The following is a 22,268-nucleotide window of genomic DNA, read 5'->3' on the forward strand; positions in this document are numbered from 1 at the left end:
TTCTGCAAGAGGTGGCATTTGGGCAAATGGAGGCTGCCAGTGAGCAACAGAGTGCAGTCCTAGCAATGCCTAGATGCTGAAAGATCCATCTCCTAATAGTCACTGTTCTTTCTATAGTTATGCCCAGAGTTTAGAAGAGATATGTTATTCTAGACTACAGCTCTCTTTGCTTGTGATTCACCAGTTGGTGGTGTAGGCCAGTCAAGACATTTATTTTCATACACGTCCTGACCTCAGAGTGTAGTTTTAGTGATTCCTGGGTGATATAAAGTGCCCCTATAACGAACAGAATTTATGTTTTTTGATCAAATGTCTTGAGAGAATCTTCCTGCCTACCCGTATTCCCACACCCATTTTCTTTCAAGATAAAAAGGTTTGAACCCAGGCAATGCTGGCAATAGAGTCAGCCAGTTATTTTTTATGTTAACTATGTTTCCAGAATGCCCCCCCCCCCTTTGATCAATAATTCATTAACAAACTATCGTAAACAGCTTTGGGGAATGGATTGGATTTTATTCCTGTTCTCATTTCTAGCTCTTTGCAGAATGCCTGGCATATAGTAGGGCAATAATAACATAATAATCAATGTTAATAACACTTACTCAGAAATTAACATGTGTTAGACACTCTTCTTAGCAAACTATGTGGTTATATATATATATATATATATATATATATCTCACATATGTAATATGTGATATATATTTAAAATATTTTTATTTATTTTATATATTATGTATGCAGATATATAACCTACGTTAAATTAATATATAATTAATTTATAATCAAATGAATATACATATATTCATCTGACCTTTATGATATGAGGTAAACGTAATGGTTGTCCTCAAGAGCAATAAGAAAACTGGGTTGCACAACTGATAAATGGTGGATCAGGGATTCAGACCTAGGCATCTTGGATCCAGAGCCAACACTGAACCACTTTATTAGATTGCTTCTGCTGTCTGCACATGATCTGGCCACTAAGCCTTCACCCACTATTGAAATATGGCACCCTACCCAGGTCCCACATCGGGATTGAGGCTGTCGTTCCTACACCGTCTGGGAGTGTCACCAACTGAGGACTCTAGCTCTAGCTCAGTCCTTTCCTGGCCATTGCTTTAAGGTAGAGAGAGCCACCTTGCCCAAGATTCTACTCTGTCTCCAGATACATCCTGCATCCAATAATGGCAGAGCTCCTTGAGGCTGAGGCTTTTGTTGAAATAAGAAACTAGAATAGCCCAAGTCTCCTGCTGCCCAAATGTGTCTTATTCCTCCCCCGTGGATGTTGTTCCCAAGTACACTTCCCACTAAACTTACTGCTTACAGGTCTCTGTCTCACAGTCTAGTTTTTGAGACCAACCAGAGGATATAAGAGACATAAGACATGGGCATGAAGGCAGCTCATAAGGAGACGTATGCAGAGGTCTCTGGGCTTCTGGAGAAAAGACAGACTGTATTTGGTAGGTGGGATGATGAGCTTGGTCTTGAGGAAGGGATAACACTATTGCAGTGAAACTGAGATGAAGAAGGTTACTCTGTGTGGAGAGGGAGGGCAGTCTGAAGAAAGGGGTTAACATGTGCAAAACAACACAGGAAGAAAGATCGAGGATTTGGAGGGAAGTCCCATGTAGCTGTAGGATGTTTGGAATGAGATGAGCACCAGTGTTCTAAATGCTTTGGTGATGTTCTTAAGCAACTTTAAAAAGCTTTCAAAAATAGATTTTTAACGATAACCATGTTTTTATGTGTCTTCACAGATTATATCGTACTTTCAAGGACAATAAGTATGTGTACATGCTTCTGGAGGCCTGCTTAGGTGGGGAGCTATGGAGTATATTAAGGGACAGGTAATGGAAAAGGATTATAAACAATAACCTGTGTTCTCACATCTGATCTAAGGGATGATCTACTTTATTCATGATCTACATTTGATCTACTTTATTCATGATCATTTAAAGAGATAGAAAGTCATTACGAAATGGTTCTAAGAAAATATTATGACTTGATAAAATAGTAGTGGGGGTATTTTCTTAGCTAACATTATAATTATGCAATAGACACCCTGTAAGGCAGTCACTGTCATTTCCATATTAGGGATCGAAGAATCCCAGGCTTCAACAGGGTGTGAACTCTCCACAATCACATGGTTAGTGTGAGGCAGGGTGGCTATAAGCCGAAATGTTACTGATTCTGAATCTCTCCCAGGGAAATGAAGAAAGGGGGTGGGGAGTGTGAAGCCCCCACTGAAAAGCAGAGTAAGACTCCTGCGAAGATTCAGTTTTACAGAAGGGGTGATTCCTACATAATTGAAACCACACATATTTATTGAGTACCACCAATGGGGCAAGGCTCCATTGTGGTCAGGGTGGACATTTTCTAGACAATGTAGACTTTTCTAACAAGAAGGATAAAAACTATAAACTTTCTCTCCAATGAAGTTTAGATTTTATTTGGGGAGATAACATAATGTGAAGTTTTAAAATGTTCCATTATTGCTTTTAAAGTTTATGTATTGATTTTGAGAGAGAGAGCACATACATGCATGCACAGGCAGGAGGGGGGGCAGAGAGAGAGGGAGAGAGGATATCCCAAGCAGGCTCTGCACTGCCAGCACAGAGCCTGATGCGGGGCTCAATCTCGCAAACTGCAAGATCAGGACCCAAGCCGAGATCAAGAGTCTGAGGGTTAACTGACTGTACCACCCAGGTGCCCCAAAACATTTTATTATTTAGTGTGTACACTACATATGACAGAAGAGTTGGCAATTTGTAATTAAATGCCAAATGAGTGTTGACGATTGTAAGCTCAGAGGAGAGGAAAGATATAAAAATGTGATGACAAAGGAAAGACTGGAACTAAATTCTAAAGGTGAACAAAATTTGGGAAGGCAGAGGGGAAGGAAAACCAATGTAAAATACGACAGGAAGGCAGAAATAGAATTATGTCTCTTTGTGGATAATTTGGAGCAGAATTATCCCAGCAAAAGGGGATGGGAAGGTAGTTTGCATGAGATTGTGGAGGTTAATTCCAGGCCACACATTTGGACAGGTATTACTCGGGCCTGTGGGTCTTAACTCCGGCTTCTTGTTACAATCAAGTGGAGAGCTTTGCAAAGTCACAATGCTGGGCCTTACTGCCAGAGGTTATGATTTGCTTCATCTTGGATGGAGTCCAGTAAATGATTTTTAACTGTCTCTCAGGCAATTCTAATGTGCATTCATAGTGGAGAATTACAGACCTAGGTAATAGGAGACCTTTGAGTATCTGAGAAGAGATAGATGTGTTTGTGTTAGGAACATATTTTTGGATGGATCCCAATGGGGAAAACCTGGAAGGGTGCAAAGACTTGTGCATGATACCTACAAAAACATTTGCGTCCTCCATCATTGCTTCCACAGGCAAATCTGCTTAGAAAGGGGAATTGCTACTATCTGTTAGGCACTGTGTCTGATTCTCAAAACAAACCGTGTTAAGTAGTAAACCCATTTGACAGAAAGGGACCTGAAGCTAGGACAGTCACACAACTTGCCTGAGGACATGGTGATGGAAGAAGCAGGAGTCAAAACCAGTTTCTCCTATTCCAAAGCCACACCCTTCTCTTACTGCGTGCAGCAAATCACTGACACATTTTAATAACTAAGTATGTAAACCCATGTATAGTGCTGCCACAGGGCAACTCTAATATCACTGAGCTACACTAAACAGGAAAGAGTTACGACCCTATTTCTACATGGGTTATTGTTACATGCTATACCAACAGGAAATGAAAATGATCACTTGAGTCATTTTTAAGTCAAGCAATAAATTACAGAAATCTGCTTTAAGCTGCCCGTTAAAGTAGTTGCATTTTCTCCAGAGTTTGCCAGAAATGTCTAAAAAAGGCTAATTTTTCTTACGTTTCTATTTTGTATGTTCATATATGATTACCAGAATTGGTTATTTGGTTGTAGACACTTTAATTTTAACTAAGTACTTCTCGCTTGCACCAAGTATCCCCCTAAATTTCTTTAGTGTAATTCATTGGTGGTACAAAATGCTATTCAGTGTTGATGCCCTACAAAGCATTCATGTTGTATACATTTACCAAAGCAATAATTGACATGTAGAATAGATAATAAATATGTGTGTCTAGAGCATTAAGAGGGAAAATGATTTCATTGCAGAGGCAGCTTTGATGAGCCCACCTCCAAGTTCTGCGTGGCTTGTGTGACAGAAGCATTTGATTACCTGCACCGACTAGGTATTATCTACAGAGACCTGAAACCAGAAAACTTAATTCTAGATGCTGAGGGTTATCTTAAATTGGTAAGACAAATTCTGTAACTTACAGTATCATAAGAGCTATTTTCTAAACACAGAGTTGTGTCATAATTGCAAATTTGTTTATATTTTGGTACAGTGGTTGTTTTTACCATGGGGGATATGCCCTGTGGCATTGGCACCATTAACACAGAGAGAAGTGTTACGAGTACATTCTTTTTGGCTTAGCAATTTTATATTTCAACCATATTTGTGATTGCTACAAAGGATTCACTTAATAGAATGGCTATAAATTGGATTCTGTTAATATTTTTTTTAATAAATTGAAGTAGGTTTTAATACATTCCTGCTATATATAGGGACTGGTTCTAAGGAATAAAGAAAGAAAATGATTGTCTTTCTTCTGTCCCAAGATAGCCACTGTCTGTATAGGGAGAAAAGATACACATATGAGAGGCTTTTTTTTTTTTTTAATCTTTCTAGGTGATTCTAAAGTACAACCAGGACTGAGAATCATGACACTACACTCTAGGCTTCTTAAGAACAGAGACTTTCCTTAATATCCATCTTTATAATCTCTAATGCCTCCCATAAATCCCCTGGCAGGTCACACTACAAAAAAAAAAAATGCTACCAATCACATAAACTGCTTTCAGTGTGAAACTATAAGAGAACTGGGCAGTCATAAGGGAGGAGAAACCAGGGCACTTCGGACCTCAGGAGGGAACCCCATCAGGATGGGGAGCCCAGGCTGAGTTTTCCTGGGTTTATTTTGTCAGTTTGTCGGGAACATTAAACCATCTCTGAATGTAACATTTACAAAGATACTAAAAGTTTCTCACATCAAAACTTTTATATATGGAAATAATAGCTACCATTTTATAAGCGGTTTAGTGTGTTATGTGTAAAGAACTGTGCGAAACATTTTGCAATTAATATATTTCACAATTGATGAGATAGGTTTTATCACCCACATGTTACATAGAATAACATGTAATTTAGCTTATTCCTATTTAGCCTCAGGAATTAAATTTATTATGTGTAATTGCTAAGTGATTCCCCTCCATAGTAAAGGAGTAAAATAAGTCCTTTCATGTGAAATCTGGTGTATTTCCAAGAAACATTTTATCCATTCAAGCTTTATTTTGTCTGTGAAAGACAGCTTTGAGAACTGGTGAGGTACTAACACAGGTCTCAATCACTCCTCTTTCTTTACAATTCCTTCGTTGGCTATGCCTCTTGCAGCTATTTAGGGAAACTCTTTGGAACATTCTAGAACTAAAGCCATCATGAGTTGTGCAAACTATCCATTCAATTCATTCCTTTTTTTTGTAGTTGTTTTTTTTTTTTAAATCTATCATTTAAAATATGATAGCATATTCATTATTCACAGACATGGAGGTCAGTAAATATTTCTCCTGTTTGCCATTGTTATCCATCTAGCTAACTCATTTGCCAACTAGTTAAATGAAGAATGACAGCTAAAGCCTTTAGAGATTAAGACATAAATTTTCAATATTTCCATTTCTGGCTATATATCAAACTCGATGTACTGAAATCCTCTCACTACCATGTGTCTAAAAATGTGGATAAAACATGAAAAACAGTATTACGTGCATGGCTGACTTTATCAGACAGCACTAGGATTCCCCTGAGGTGGGAACCAGGCTTGAGCAGGAGTATAGCAGAGAACTCAAACAAGGAAGCTGCTGTCTTGTGGGCACCCAGCAGTCTAGATGACCTAGAGGTTGGATTTTAGTAGCTGCACCTTCTGAGAACAGGAGACCAGGTTTTGGACCTAGGAGCGTGGGAAGTTGAATCACAGAACATTTATAAGAGCCAGAGATCACACAGATTACACTCTTAGAAAATTAGAAAACAAGGAAAAAATGATTTAATTTATAAAGACAGAGTGCATGCAAGAAAACATGCTTTTCTCATTTATTGAGCATTTGGTAGAAGAACAGAAGAGTCCCCTTTAAGAATTCTTAGCTATAGGCTCGTCTTCATGGAGGTTGGGTGCTCAGTCTTCAAAGATAGAAAAACCTATGCAAGAATTTGAAAATGGATTCATGTTGGTAGCATGGTCAGCTTTTCAAGAATCAGTAGACATTCTCTTTGGATGAATGTACTCTTAACTCAGAATACAAAGAACTCCCAGAGATAAAATCCTAGAGAATATGAGTTCACATTAAAAAAAAAGACAAAACAAAAAGTATATATGATGGAAGAAAGTACCGTGAGCATTCCTTGGCAGGCATATAAGTGCCTCATATATTGGAGTAATCAGACACAGAATGTAATATTAATACATCAAATGCCTTTTAAAACATAAGACAGAGAATTGCAAGTGAGTAAGGAACAGAAAAAAAATCTAACAGGTTTAGAAAAAAAAAAACGAATTGATAAAAATTCTATTAAGGACTTAATATATAATTAAAATTATATATCCAAGGAAGTTTCATTAATGGTGGAGTTGCATGCATTAGACTAATCTTCTTGTTGAGATTAATTATAGTATACGTGTAAAAATGTGTGAATGACAGCAACAAAAAGTAAATATTCAGAGCTTAAAAAAAGGGAACCATGCTGGGTGAAAAAAATCCACATTGCTACAGCTGTTTACAGCTATTCATTTCAGGACACACTTCACTGTATAACACATGAGGTATAAATCTTTAGTTAACATCATACCTAACAGTGAAACAGTGAACAGTTTTACATTAGACTGTGAACAAGATAAGAATATGTCTCCTACATTTTTTTTTCAACATTATAACAGAGGTCTTAGCAAATGTCATAAATCAAGAAAAAGGAATGAAAGGCCAACGATGAGAAAGGAAGAAGTTACCTGTCTTTATTTTCAGACAACATGATTGTTTATGTAGAAAAGCCTAAAGAATCTACCAAAAAGGACTAGAAATATTAAGCATGATTACCAGTACAAAGTCAATATATAAATAAAATAAGTCAAGTAAGTCAATTAAACCAATTATATAAATAAAAACTGTATTTAATATACTAACTTCAAAAATTTATAAATGAAATAAAATACCATTTACAATAACATCAAAAGTTATAAAATAAATTTGAATACACTTAACGTGTAAAACTGTGTAAGACCTCCACACTGAAAACCACAAACTATTGCTGAGAAAAAAAATATAACTAAATGGTAAGGTATAAATGTTCATAGATTGGATAACTCAATATTTGGCAAGATGTCCATTCTTTCCAAATTACAAATTCAAGGCCATTGTGATAGAAATTGGAGTAGGTGCCTTTTTAGAAACTGAGGCATTTACTTGAAAATATACATAGAAACACAGAGTTTAGAAAAATTAATAATCACTTTGAAAAAAGAACAAAATTGAAGAATTTATATCTGATACTATAAAGCTACAGTAATCAAAAGAGTGTCATAATACAGGACAGACAAATAGCTCAATCTAACAGAATAAAGTCCAGAAATAGACATATAAAGTCAGCTGATTTTTAGCAAGAAGAGAAAAGCCAAGCTTCTCAACAGACAATGCTGAAACAACTGGATATGCATATGTGGAAAAAAAAAATGAACCTGACTCCCACTTCACACAGTATAGAAAAATGAATTCAAAATGGATCAAAGTAGACCTATAAAGGTCTGTCAAAATAGACCTCTAAAGCATCCAAAAGTAAACACACAATAGTATCTTCACAACATGAGGTAGGCAGAGATTTCTTAGAATACAGATAATAGTAATCTTAAAAATTTTATGCTGCTATAACAAAAATTCATAGACTGGATGACTTAAATAACAGGTATTTATTTCTCATAGTTAAAGGCTGGGAAGTAACAAGATCAAAGTGCTGGCAGATCTGGTATCTGGTCAGAAACCACTTCTAGACTGAAAGGTGACTTCTCATTCCTTCAATGAGAGAGAGAGAGAGAGACAGAGAGAGAGTGATAGGTAGACACACACAAACAGGGCATGGGGTTGGGAGGCTCTTTTCTTATAAGGGTCCTAATTGCATCATGAAGGCTTTACCCTCATGACTTGATTACCTCCTAAAGGCCCTACCTCTAAATACCATCATATTGGGGATTAGGGTTTCAACATGCAAATTCTGGGGAGACACAAACATGCAGTCCATAATAATTGGACTTTATCAAAATTAAAAACTTCTGATAATTAAAAGACACTAAAAAATGAGTAGCATGCCATAGACTGAGGGAAAGTATTTGCAATACATATTTAAATGACAAAGGACTTGATTGTATTGGAAAATATATAAATAACTCCTACACCTCAATAATAAAAACACAACCCAATTTTTAAAAAATATTTATTTATTTATTTTTGAGAGAGAAAGAGAGGAAGAGAGAGGGAGAGAGAGTTTTCCAAGAAGGCTCTGCATCATCAGCACAGAGCCTGAGGTGGGGCACAAACTCACAAACTAAGATCCATGACCTGAGCTGAAATCAAGAGTTGGATGTGTAACCAACTGAGCCACCCAGGCACCCTGAGACAACCTAAAAAAAAAAAAAAAAAAAAAAAAAAAAAAAAAGGTCAAAGATCTTGAAAAATTACTCCACAAAGGAAGACTCTGGAATGATTAATGAGCCATATCAGTTGTCATCAAGGAAATGCAAATTCAAACCACAAAGAAAAACCATTTCATATCCACTAAAATGACTATAATTTAAAAGACTGACAATACCAAGTGTTGGTGAGGACTTTCTCCTAAATCTCTAATGGAGAAAGACTGAAGAATAATTTGTCAGTTTTATAGAGTCAAGCATACACCTTATCTATGACAAAAAAAAAATTGACTTATGGGTAGAAACTTCACTCATTGGTATTTATCTAGAAAAACTGAAATCATGTCTTCAAAAATCTTGGGCAAGAATATTCATAACAGCTTTATTTCTGAAAGTCCCCAAGTCAGAAACAGCCAAAATGTCCATAACCAATTAAATGTATAAAGGTAAAGGGATAGAACATTAAGCAAGGGAATGCTCTTCAGTGGCATAAAAGAATGAATTACTATAAGCAACAATGTAAGTGAATTTTAAAAACCATGTTGACCAGAGGAAGTCAGATACAGAAGAGTATCTTCTGTATGATTACATTTATTGATATTCTAGAATAGATGGTAGGAATCAATACAATGAGTGCTTCTGGGAGAGGCATTTGACTGGAAAGGGGCATCCTTCTGACCTATTGGGTGTCTATATCTTGACTATACGGTAGTTGTGGTTACATATATAAGCTACATAAAAATTAAATGAACTATATGCCAAAAATCTATGTATATTATTGTTTGTAAATTATATGTTAATTTGGAAAATGTAATAGGTTAAATGTCAGATGATTAACAAAGAGAAAAACAGTTCACTGAAAGATAAATTTAAATAATTTACACAGAATGTTGCATAGAGAGACAAAAAAGATGAAAAATAAGAAAATACAATGAGAAGTTCTTAAAATTTTGAACTGGAGTCCAAGATAAATGTAATATAGAAAGTGAGGGAAAAGCAGTATTTAAAGAAACAACAGCTGAGAACTTTTCAGAAATTATGAAAAACACTAATCATCAGGTAAAGGAGCCCCAACAAATCCCATCTGGGACAAATTGTATATGCTGTAGCTCTATCTTTGTGTAACAAGTCACTCCAAAATGTAATGGCTTAAACCAACAAGAGTTGTTTATGATCTCTCACAGTTTGTGTGGGTCAGAATTTGGGGAGTGGTTCAGCTGGGTGGTTGTGACCTAAGCTCTCTCATGAATTTTCAGTCAAATGTTGGCTGGGGATTCAGTCACCTGGAAGCTTGTGTAGGACTTGACCAGGGCATCCAAATCCAAGGTGACTTACTCATATGGCTGGGAAATTGATGTTGGCTGTCAGTTGGGGGCATTATGGGCCTCAGTAATGGTTGAATGTCTTCACAGCATGGCAGCTGGCTTGCCTCAGAATGAGTCATCCAAGGAAAAGCTACGATGCCTTTTAAGACCTACTCTCAGAGTCACATCTCAGCACTTCCACTATATTCTGTTGGTCACACTGAGCCAGCCCTGATTTACTGTGAGATTTATTGTGGCAGAGGACAGCAAAAACAAAAAGAGTATTAAAAGCTATCAAAGAGAAAAGACAGTTTACATATAAAATAGTAAAAACTAGGCTTTCAGTTGACAACGCAATTGCGACAAGAGAATCCATAACACAGTGGGAATTTTTAAAATTCTGACAGAAAATAACTGATAAACTTGAATTGTAAATCCAAGCCTTTCAAAAGGGTCAATTAATGGCATTTGTAGTCAAAGATGAAGGGTGTTTACCACCTTCATACAAAGGATGTGCTTTAAGGGAGATGAAAAGTGATCCCTGATGAAGGGTCTGAGATGTCACCTTAGAAAGATGGTAAACATGTTAAGTCTTTTAAAATTATGGTGGAAAGTAATAATTCTCATTCTGCTATATACTCTTGAAAATGAGAAAATGCCAAATAACTGAACAACAGCAGCATGAAAACCGAGTGTAGGTATAATTGGAATTAAAGTAGGAGACAATGTCAGTCATTTTACAAGAAGACAGCAAGAGAGAAACAGGAAACCCAGGAACCAATCCAAAAGAAAGTACAAAAACTGAGAGTAGAAAGAAATCTAATATGTGTAGCCTGCTTTCCAGATAAAAAAAAAATAAAGATCATCAAATAGGTTTAAAAATAAAAATCAGTTCCATCAGGTTTATAAGAGACAGACGTGAAGCATGAGGATACAGAAGGCTGGAAGTTAGAAGGATAAAAAAAATGATGTCTGGAAAATAGTCAACAAATGTAAATGCAGATTTCATTGTTAGGAAAGAAGTGATCCTAGAGATAAAATCTTTACCCTTTGATGATATGAAAGATAACATGAAAGTCCCGATTTTTTATTTGCCCACTAAAATGCTTCAAAAATAAGCAGAATTTGAAAGACATAATAAGGAGAATTGAACAACTATAGGAAATTTTAATATACCTCTCAGAAATTGATGGAACATTCAGACCAAAAGTCATTAAAGCTTTAGAAGAGGTGCACAGCACAATTAATAAACTTGATCTACTGGCCTTATAGAATATTGTTCCCAAGAGTTGAAGAATACGAATTAATGAAATTTGAGCATACACTAGGCCATTAGCAAGTTACAGCAAATTTGAAAAATAGGAATTAGATTGTCGGCTGGCAGCCCAGCTGAGCTGTCCCACTGAGGGTTCCTGAGGGGACTGCAATAGAGGTGTGTGTGTGGCAGGGGTGGGGGGGGAGGGGGGTGTGCCTGGTGACAGCACAGCAAGAATGCACATCTGGGTAATGGACACTAGGCGGTCTAGCCTTGGATATCAAATACTTCTTGTAAGGCTGACCTTGACCTCATTCTACAAATTTTGATTAAATGGTGTTTCTTGGCAATATCTGTGAGGAATCAGGTATCTAAGGACAGCAATAAAGGAATGGCCTTTTATTTTTTCCAGAAAAGCACAACCAATTAAAGCCTGGAAAATAAGGACCTACGTAAGAGAAAGGTCTGGGTTTTGGAAGTGTCTCTGTAGAGGATGTAGGGATGTGCCTTTCTATGATAATTACAGAGGATGAATTTGTAGGATGTGAGGCATGAAGACTTCATTCTACTCTTCTTCCCCAAGAGGAAGAGATTGGCTTCTGCCTGAGATTGCCAGCCAGATTTGTTCCCAAATGAATCCTACCTGGGCCAAGCTGTCTCTCAGTAAATACACTGAAAGGAGATTAAGGATTAGCAGATATTACTAAAAGAACATGAAGAATCTCACATCACCATCTCTGACCCGTCCATCCAGTAATTTCCTGTATCTTTCTCTACTTTCAAGGCCAAAGAAAGCTGATGAAGGCAATAATGGTTAAGGGTCTTACTTCTGGTTATCGTGAATGAATCAAGGACAATGTTAAGATGCAGGACAGTACTTAAAGAAAAGCCCACCTGTTCTCAGTCCAGGCAGAATTAGTGTAGTAGTTAACCTTCTTGGGTTTGCTCAGGAGAAAACTTGGTAGTAATCCAGAAAATCAATAAACATTCTCTATGGTCGTGCTATTAACTCATCACTCATCAATAAATGTTGTGTATGGTCGTGCTATTAACTCATGTGAGTAATGCTTCTCATGTGGTAATAGAGCAACTTAATCTTATAGTGAGTATTATATAGGAAAATACAATGTAGAGCGTATTACATATTGATACTGTTGCCTGCTTCTTTATGACCTGTCTTCCCCTCTATGCTAGTAGCCCCATGAGGATAGAAACTTGCTCTGGTGCTTACTGCCAGACTTAGCACATTGCTAAGCATATAGGAATGAATGAAAGATTCCAAAATAGGAGCATAAAAATTTTGTTCACTGATGTCAATGTATTTAAGGTAGAAATTAAAAGCAAACAAAAAACAGGAAGAAACCAACAACAAAAATCATAAATCATCTCACTGGAATTTTAGGGATATTTCAAAATAAGTGAAGAAGACACTTTAATGAATATTATAAAACAGAGTTGCACAATAGATACTACATATCAACGCATGTGGGTTGTAACTAAAATGATAGAGTGATATTTATAGTCTTAAATGTTCCAACTAGGAAACAAGAAAGGCTAAAAATTAATGAGTTCAGCATTCAGCTTAAGAAGATGGAAACGGGAAAAACAAAATAAAGCCAAAGAAAAGAAGGAAAAAAATAAGCATATGACTTAATAAAATATGAAATAAAAGGGATACAGAGCCAAGGTTGATGTTTTGAGAAGACTAATAAAATTAACCAACTGGAAGTATTGATCAAAAGAAAACAGAAGAGATACAGACAAATACCATTATGAATGAACATAATTTCAGTTAAAGCAGAGATTTATGTGGTTTAGAAAGTATTTGGACAACTTTACTACTACATATGAAATATGTATTTATTTATGTAAATGCTGTATATATATGAAGAGTTGGGTTCTGGTGAGAGCTCTTTCTGGTTTGCAGATGGCTGTCTTCTCACTGTGTCCTCACGTGGCAGAGAGAGAGAGAATCTTTCTTGTGTCTCTTTTCATAAGGGCACTAATCCCATTCATGATAACTGGCCTAATTTGTGGCCTACTTACCTCCCAAAGGCCCCACCTCCAAATGTCATTATATTGGGGTTTAGAGCTTCTACATAGGAATTTTGTAGAGACCTAGACATTCAGTCTATAGCACACCACATCAAGAAGATTCACTTCAAGGACTTATAATTCTAGTCATATGTGAATTCTTTCAGAAAGGATAAGAGATAATTTCCATCTTGTTCTGTGAGGCTAGTAAGAACTTGGTTCTCCAAAGGAAGCTCCTTGGGAAGGCAAATTAATGTCCCATCTAGCCATCCAGCTCATAAATTTAGTGTAAAAATCAAAAGTAAAATATTAGCAAACTGAATACAAATTATAACAAGACATCATAACAAAACTGGATATATCTCAGGAACTCAAGCATAGTTTAACATTAAAAAAATCTATTAAAGGGGCGCCTGGGTGGCTCAGTCGGTTAAGCATCGGACTCTGGCTCAGGTCACGATCTCTCGGTTTGTGAGCGCGAGCCCCGCTTCAGGCTCTGTGCTGCCAGCTTGGATCCTGGTGCTTTGGATTCTGTGTCTCCCTCTCTCTCTGCCCCTCCCCCCCCTCAAAAACAAGTAAACATTAAAAAATTTAAAAAAAAGTTCTGTTAAACCAAATCACCATTTTAATATATTAACAAAGAAAAACAACGATATAAACACCTCCGTAGATGCAGAGAATTTTTTGATATGTTTCTACATTCACCTATGATAAAATCTTAGCCATTAGGAATAGAAATAAATTGTCTTAACCCAATGGAAGATAGGTAACAAAAATTTGGAGCAAACACCATGCATAATGATGAAACAGTAGAAGTATGCTTTTAAAAGTCAGTGAAATAAGCGCTTCTGTGTTTTACTGGAGGTTCTAACCCAATGCAGGAAGATATAAAAAAAATGGAAAGATTGAGACATAAACAACAAAACCTATCTTCCTATGTGATAGGATTATATAGAAATCCAGAGTGTAACAATAAATTATTAAAATTAAGTGAAGAGTTTAGTATGATTGCTGATACAAGATTAGTAATATGAGAACTAAGTGTGTTTTTAATTATCAAAACCACAGTTGATAAATACAAATACAAATACCATTTTTAAAAAACATGTGAACATATATATTTTACATGATAGAAATAAAAATATAAGTTTAGGACTAAGTCTAACAAAAACGTGTAAGAGCTTTGTTGAGGAACTTAGATGAATTCGTAGAAAGATGTTAAAATATGTAAATTAATAGGCTCATTCTCTTTCTTCTGGGCACAGAGCTAGACAAGGCACCCCATCCTTCCTTGTGGCTAGGTGTGGCCCTGGGGCACAGTTCTAGCTAATGAAGTGTGAGCTGACATGCTGTGTACCATTATCGGACCTAGGCTGATAGTGATCCCTGCACACGATCTTGATGCAGTCTTTCTGCCTTGCGGCCAACAAATGCCGAGATTTGAAGTTGGCAGAGCCATAACATGGAAAGAGCCCGTGTCCCTGTCCCAGTGCTTGGAGGTCCCCTTACTGCTCAAGAAAACTCATCGTGAAAAGAGAAAGCTCTTATACTTTCTTAGATATGTTTGTTACGGTAGCTAGAGCATTAATTACTGTAAGTCAGAAAGAGGTACTAGGTTTAAAAATAACAAGAGTCGACATCACAAAGATATGAATAGCCTCCGGAATGATCTACAGATTAGATACACTTCCAGTGGAATTCCAGAGAACCTTTCCTTGAAGTTTGGAAAACTGATGCTAAAGTATATCTAGAATAACCAAGGGCCGAGAATAGCCAAGACATTTCTGAAGACAAATAAGAACAGGGTGGGAGGAAACTCTCTCAGATATCAGAACTAATTATAATGCTGTAGTTCAAACTAATTACTAATGCGGGGGGGGAATGCGAATTGAAACCACAGTGATTCGATGCTTAAAAATGGCAAAAATGAAAGTCGATATCGCTAAAGGATGGCAAGGATGCTGGGCAACAGGAATGCTACACATGCTGCTGGTGAAAGGAGTGCTAATCCAGTAGGGTCCCTAATGAAAGTAATTTGACAATATGTCGCAAAATTGAAGACACCGCATCTTTGGCCTGGTACTTCTCCCATTTTTCATCTACATCTGCTAGGTAACATGGAAGATGATGCTAACAGATGCATTTCTGTGATAGCACACAATAAGGTTTAAGACAAATGCCTGTCAGCAGCGTAACAGACCCAAAAACCATTGCATGTTAATTCAGTGGTGTATGATACAGCAGTGAAAATAAACGCACGCCAACATCAATCGAATTCACAAGTATAATTTTAAGTGAAAATGGGCATTTTGTCCAAAATAAATGTAGGGTTTTTCTAAAATTTTTAAAAACGAGAATTTATTTTACTTAAGGATTCTATGCGGTATAATTAGAAATGAATACGAGTACCTGACCAACACAAAAGTCAGGATAGTGGTGGCCTCTTGGCAACATGCAGGAGGACACCATGCGGGGAGCACACAGGGCTTCTGCATTGGTTCTACTTTGTTAACCTGGTGGTGGGTACAAGGGTGCTTTTATGCCCATGCTTTATAACTTGCATGTATGTCACATTATTTTATATGTATTGAGTTTTTCCTAACTTGAAAAATAAAAGGAATGATCAGGTTCAGCTATATTCCTTTTCCCAGACCTTTATCAGCTGGATTTATTAAGTAACAACTCAGCTTTTCCCACCAATGTGTTTAAAATATGCTGCTTCCTTGCCCTTAAAAGTTGTCTACTTCCTCATCAATTTATGTAAAATGGGAAGGCTCCCTTTGAAACCTGGTTCAAGTCTCACCTCAAGTATCCATGACCTTCCAATACTTTAATTTTTTCATCTTTAACATTGGGGTGATAGTCCTTGGCTCACAAAGCTGTTGTAAAGATCATACATATACATTTACATATCTTACTGAAGCCAGTGTTAATAGTTATCTCTCCATGCAGCTTTTTTCAGCAAACAGGTGTTGAACATATGCTGTGTTATAAATGCTGTAGGGGCTACAAAATGAATAGGACATAATGCTTCTCTTCAAGGAGCTAGATTTACTCACACACAACTAGATGATGCTGCATGAGGGATGTAACTGTGGAGTATAAACAATGTTAAAGAACTTCATAGGAGAAGAGAATTAGTTCTGTAAATGCAAGAAAAGCTTCAAAGAGGTGGTGGCATATAAGATGAGCCTCAAAAGATTTTTTTTCAGTTTGTGCTCGTGCACGCAGAGCTCCTCTTGACCTTGCCCACTTACTAGTAAATGCTCTAAGTATTTCAGGTGAGTCACAACACCCCCATAAAAATGGGCTGTTGCCATGAAAGACTCATCCATTCCATACCCTAGCCTCCCTCACTCTCTGTTCCATACAGTGGAAGCCATCCACTGTTGCCTGTTTTAGTGGATGGATGTTAGTATCGCAAGGATGTGAAATCATCTTTGGTTATTGCAGACAGGATAAACAGATTCCATTTTACCCTTGTCTAGACTTGGGCAAAGTAAGTGACCTAAAAATTCCACATAAATATTTTTTTGGAATGTTATGTCCCCATGAATCATTTGGCTTAATTAGACTGGTCATTTTGTATCCACTTTTTATGTGACCAAGAGAACCAATATCTGACAAATTTACTGACCCGGAGAGAAACTTCTGGGAAAGAAGCTAATACTTACTGGACACAGGTCCAGCAAGCCACAATGCTAATTTTTCTACTTCTGAATGATGCAATCACCGCTACAGGTTTAGAAGCATCTTAAAACCTTCTAGTTCATTAAAATCTTAGGAGACTTAATGCTTTTGAATTCCCAGCATAATGTAAGCTGTTTTTAATAATAGAAATTTAATAGAGACAAGAGAAAGCCTGTGTGTAGCTTCTCTGGATAGTCTTCTTGAAAGCCCAGTTTTGTTAGAATTTCTTTTTTAAACAGTGGGGGTCTGTTTTCTTGCCTTCTAGAATGATTGTTTTAAGACATTAGGACATGCGTCACCCTTCTTTATCCTCCAGCAGTCTCTTAGACAAAAAACAAATCTGAAGCTCTTTCTGGGGCTTGCCAGACCAACACATAATCTGCCCTCATCCACTGTCTCTCTTCCCCTCATGCAGTGACCCAGCCACACTGGCCGTCTTGCTGATCCTTGAACTTACTATGCATGTTCTCAAATGCTGGGGTCTTTACACTCCTCTTTCTCTGTCAGAATTAGTCTTGCTTAGATTTTTATAGAGCTCTTTTTCTTATTTCACACAGATTTCTGCTGAAATCTGCTCAAATGCTACATCTTCAAAGAGCCTTTTTGTAGTCATCCTATTTAAAGTAAAATTCCTATTGATCTCCATACCTAATTCTGCCAGATGTTTCTTCACAGGATATGTCACTATCTGGCATTATTCTATGTGATCTTCTATTTTTATGCATATTCTCTTCTTTCTCTTGAATGTAATCTCTGGGAGAAATGGGGCTTTGTATCCTGGTGTTTGGTACATACTGGTATTCAGTAGATATTCATTGACTGAATGAAGGAAGAAGCTTACATTTCTGTTGCCCAGAAGAGATAGTGTTAAAAGAAGACTGAGGCTTCATGGTGGAATCCAGAGTGGTACAAGACAGAGGTGGTATGAATGTCTATAGAGAATACACAGAACTTGATGTCAGAAGATCTGGGGCCTTCTTTATTAGGCACGTGACTTTGGATGGGTCTGAGTGTGGATTTCCTCTGACCAAATGGATTAAAATAAAGTTGATGAGATCAAAGGAGAGAAGTGGTAAGTTTTCATAAATCTTAAAATCTTAATATAATTATTGCCATCTCTGTGGGCCAATATTCAAATATTACAAAAGCAAACCCAACTATTCGAATTAAAATTCCCCTCTTTCAGGGCTGGAAAACTCTCCTAAACATCTAATGACCTTCCAGTCATTTTGAAATGGAAAACTTAAATACAATGAAACAAAAAATGAGTTGAAAGGCTATTACGAAACAACAAAATGTAATATTTCCATATGTGCATGCACACAAATGCAATTATAAGCATTGCTTTCTTGTCTCTTAAATTTCAGTCTTTATAAAATTAGCTAGGATTTTCATATCAGTTCTTTCTCTGAGGAATAAGTAGATAAGCTAATCTCAGCTGGTTACAGATTTTAATTTCATAATATACTCAGTCATCCCTTAGATATCATCTTTATGAGTCATTTTGTATAGATAAAACAGTAAAAGCCAGCTTCAAATTAGGCTGTTTAAATTCCCTTTTTCTAATAAGGAAATCCTTGCTGTTGTATGATAAGTACTAAAAAGCATTAGTAAAAAGCTAAATTTCTAAGAGATTTAGGGTAAAACAAAGACTTTAAGTATTAATAGTCAAATAAATAAACGAGGGCTGGATTTTCTAGTTCACTGACATACTCTTTTAGGTGAGGGCCTCTTTTGATATATTAGCCTTATTTTCTTTTGGCCGATATTATTGCCATATTATTGGGATAGTCCATGCATAATGAAACTATTAACATGTGCATGTTGAGGCCCAGGTATAATTTGTGTCTCTGTTTACTTCAGAGAGGTGGAGGGTGGTTTTATTAAAATAATATCTGTATGTATTAGAGATGAAAAGTACATGCTAAATAGCCCCTGTGGACAGAAACCAACTGTTTGTTTTGCAGGGCAGGATGTCAGTCATATACACTGCCTCCATTCAGTGAGAGAGCCTTCTGTTGCTCCGGCCTTCTTTCCTGTCTCTATTCTGTGCACAGAGTTAGTTCGTTGAATAGAGTCTCAGAGAAGTGGAGGGCCCTATTCTGAAAGGATGGATGAGGGTAGCACTAATTCATTACCCTAGGAGAGTTCCTGATCCTTAGTCAGGGCCAGGCTCAGATATTACCTCCTAATGACATCTTCCCTAGTGGTCTTCTCCCTTATGTTCCAGAAGCCTGTGTTTCTGTCCCTCTGTACAATTGTCTACTGTGTCATGTATCACATAAAATAATATTAATCACATATGTATAAGTATTCCCAATACTCTGAGTTTCTCCTAGTCAGCTCTGTATCTGTAAGCCTAGCACAGAGCCTGGCCAATAGTGGGCGCTGACTGTGTCTTTCCAGAACAAATAATTTCGTGCAGGTGCTATTCACCGCTGACCTCCCTGAGAAGGACTGAAAGTGTACACAGTCCGGCCAAAGTTGAGATGAGATGATCCCAGCTTTTTCTTTGGAATGCCAAAATGTAAAGGGTGTGGACATTGTTCATAATGGTTTTTAAAGATCGATCAGAATTTTAAGACCCCCTTTCTTTTTTTCAATAATGTTCCCTTTCCCAAACTCTAAATTCTGCTAGTATTTTTCTTTTTATGATGGAGCTTGAAGTGCACCAGGGCCGATCTCTTCCCCTTTCTTTCCTCTTCCTGATGAATATACCACCACTGATTGGAAAATTATTTGTCTGCTTGCTCTGAGCTTTACATTTGTTGTAACCGTCTACTCTTGCTAGCCATTCCTCTTATCCTCTAGGGGTCTTGGGCATAGAGGGTGTGTGCATGGAACTTTCTCCAGTGTAACTAGATTCATACCTGGAGCTACAAAAGAATACATGAGAGTGTCAGTGCGGTGTGTGTGTGTGTGGGGGGGGTGTGTGAAGGGGAGGATGGAGGTATAGACAGAAGATAGGAAAAGTCAGAGGGAGACTTAAAGCACATGAGTTTTATGGTCTCTGAAAATGTCTTTGACATTCTTTCCCAGGTTGACTTTGGATTTGCTAAGAAAATAGGATCTGGACAGAAAACGTGGACATTCTGTGGAACTCCAGAGTATGTAGCTCCTGAAGTCATTCTCAACAAAGGACATGACTTCAGTGTGGATTTTTGGTCCCTGGGAATTCTAGTGTATGAGCTCCTCACTGGCAAGTAAGTACATTCAAGTGCACAGAGGTGCCAAAATAGTTTACTAATGATAAAAATATATAATTTAAGAGTTTAACATTTTATAAATGTTTTTGATTCGATGTGATGACTCTCCCCGTATGTATGTTTTACATGTAGCATGCTTGCTGGTTTGTAACGTGGAGAACACATTCAGGAAGGTACGGGAAAGGAATACAGAATTTCTATGGTCTACCTAAAATGGCAAGGCCTCTTTTCATGGATAACATACTAAGGGTGTGAAGATTTTGGTAATCCTGTTTTAAGAATAAGAAAAGGAATTTCAGTTGTGGGCTGTTATTATTTCCTCTTGTATGTATTTTTTGTAGTTGAGAAAATAGTAATCATATTTCAATTAAATCTGTTAAAGAATGAAACTGCCTTTAGCCATGCTTTTCCATCTTCCCAATAAATCATTAACGAGAAAAGCTAAGAGAAAGGAAAATTACTGGATTTAAATTTTAATCTCCTTGTCATCTGCTTTCTAGAGGTGCTAATGAACAGACACCAGACACAGCAGGAAGTTTAGCAGTGAAAATTGAATTATCGTTCCTGGAGGGATTAAAGGGCTATGTTAATGAATCCAAGATCCCAAATATTCAACACACATGCACACGTACATATACGTGCACATGCATTTATACCCACACGTGCACACACACATATATAGGCTTTATGTAACATTACTTCACGTTGTGAAACACTTTGCAAGTTTACAAAGCACTTACATGTGTGTTATCTAGTTTTGCTTTCATAAATCTATGTGGAAGTTAAAGAAAGAATTTTTATTATTTTATAATTTAAAATTTTATTATGATTATTTTATGATTTAAATTTTATGGACTAGAAAGCCAGGACAGATGGCTGCCTGCTTAATATCAGGGATTTGATCCCAGATCTTCTAACCCTAAATGTGACATACTTTCCATTACATGCCCATGCCTTATACATGTGTTTCTATTTTTTTAATGTCTATTTGTTTTTGAGAGAGAGGAGAGCATGTGCATGGGGTCGGGGGAGGGGCAGAGAGAGAGGGGGAGGGGATAGAGGATCTGAAGTGGGCTCTGTGCTGACAGCAACCAGTCTGATGCAGGGCTGGAACTCATGAACTGAATGGTGAGATCCTGACCTGAGCCGAAGTTGGACATTTAATGGACTGAGCCACCCAAGTGCCTCCATATGTGTTTTTAATGTAATGCATGGACATACACACAGGATTCAGTTCAGTTTTCTGCCTCTTTTTCAAACTGTTTCGATCATCCCTATAAACTTTTATAAACAAATGTTGTCAGTCTTATATTCAGGGAGGATTTGCATATGGAGTGACATAGGAAATACTGGAATGAGTCTGTTGACGGGGATTCACGTCTCTACACATACTTAACGAGTTTCATATGGGGCGTCTGGGTGGCTCAGTCAGTTGAGTGCCAGACTTCGGCTCAGGTCATGACCTCATGGGTTGTGGGTTCAAGCCCCACGTCGGGCTCTGTGCTGACAGCTCAGAGCCTGGAGCCTGTTTTAGATTCTGTGTCTCCCTCTCTGTCTGCCCCTTCTCGGCTCACACTCTCTCTCAAAAATAAATAAACGTTACGTTTATTTATTTTTGAGACAGAGAGAGACAGAGCATGAATGGGGGAGGGTCAGAGAGAGAACTCGAACTCACGGACCGCAAGATCATGACCTGAGCTGAAGTCAGACACTTAACCGACTGAGCCACCCAGGCGTCCCCCCCAAAAAAATTTTTTTTTAATTTTTTTTAACGTTTATTTATTTTTGAGACAGAGAGAGACAGAGCATGAACAGGGGATGGGCAGAGAGATAGGGAGACACAGAATCCGAAGCAGGCTCCAGGTTCTGAGCGGTCAGCACAGAGCCCGATGCGGGGCTTGAACTCACGGACTGTGAGATCATGACCTGAGCCGAAGTCGGATGCTTAACCGACCAAGCTACCCAGGCGCCCCCAAAAAAAATTTTTTTAAGAA

The 22,268-nt window shown here is 37.4% G+C and overlaps 1 protein-coding gene across 1 annotated transcript in view; it reads left to right on the forward strand.

Moving 5' to 3' along the window:
* PRKG2 (protein kinase cGMP-dependent 2) overlaps positions 1 to 22,268 on the forward strand; it is a 103,288-nt gene that overhangs the window by 64,669 nt on the left and 16,351 nt on the right. Inside the window, exons 13-15 of the mRNA XM_042982718.1 lie at positions 1,761 to 1,850; positions 4,167 to 4,308; positions 20,108 to 20,271. Of these exons, the coding sequence (XP_042838652.1) occupies positions 1,761 to 1,850; positions 4,167 to 4,308; positions 20,108 to 20,271 (396 nt within the window). The remainder of the gene's footprint in view (positions 1 to 1,760; positions 1,851 to 4,166; positions 4,309 to 20,107; positions 20,272 to 22,268) is intronic.

Source organism: Panthera tigris, chromosome B1, assembly GCF_018350195.1.
Source record: "Panthera tigris isolate Pti1 chromosome B1, P.tigris_Pti1_mat1.1, whole genome shotgun sequence".
Classification (NCBI taxonomy): Eukaryota; Metazoa; Chordata; class Mammalia; order Carnivora; family Felidae; genus Panthera; species Panthera tigris.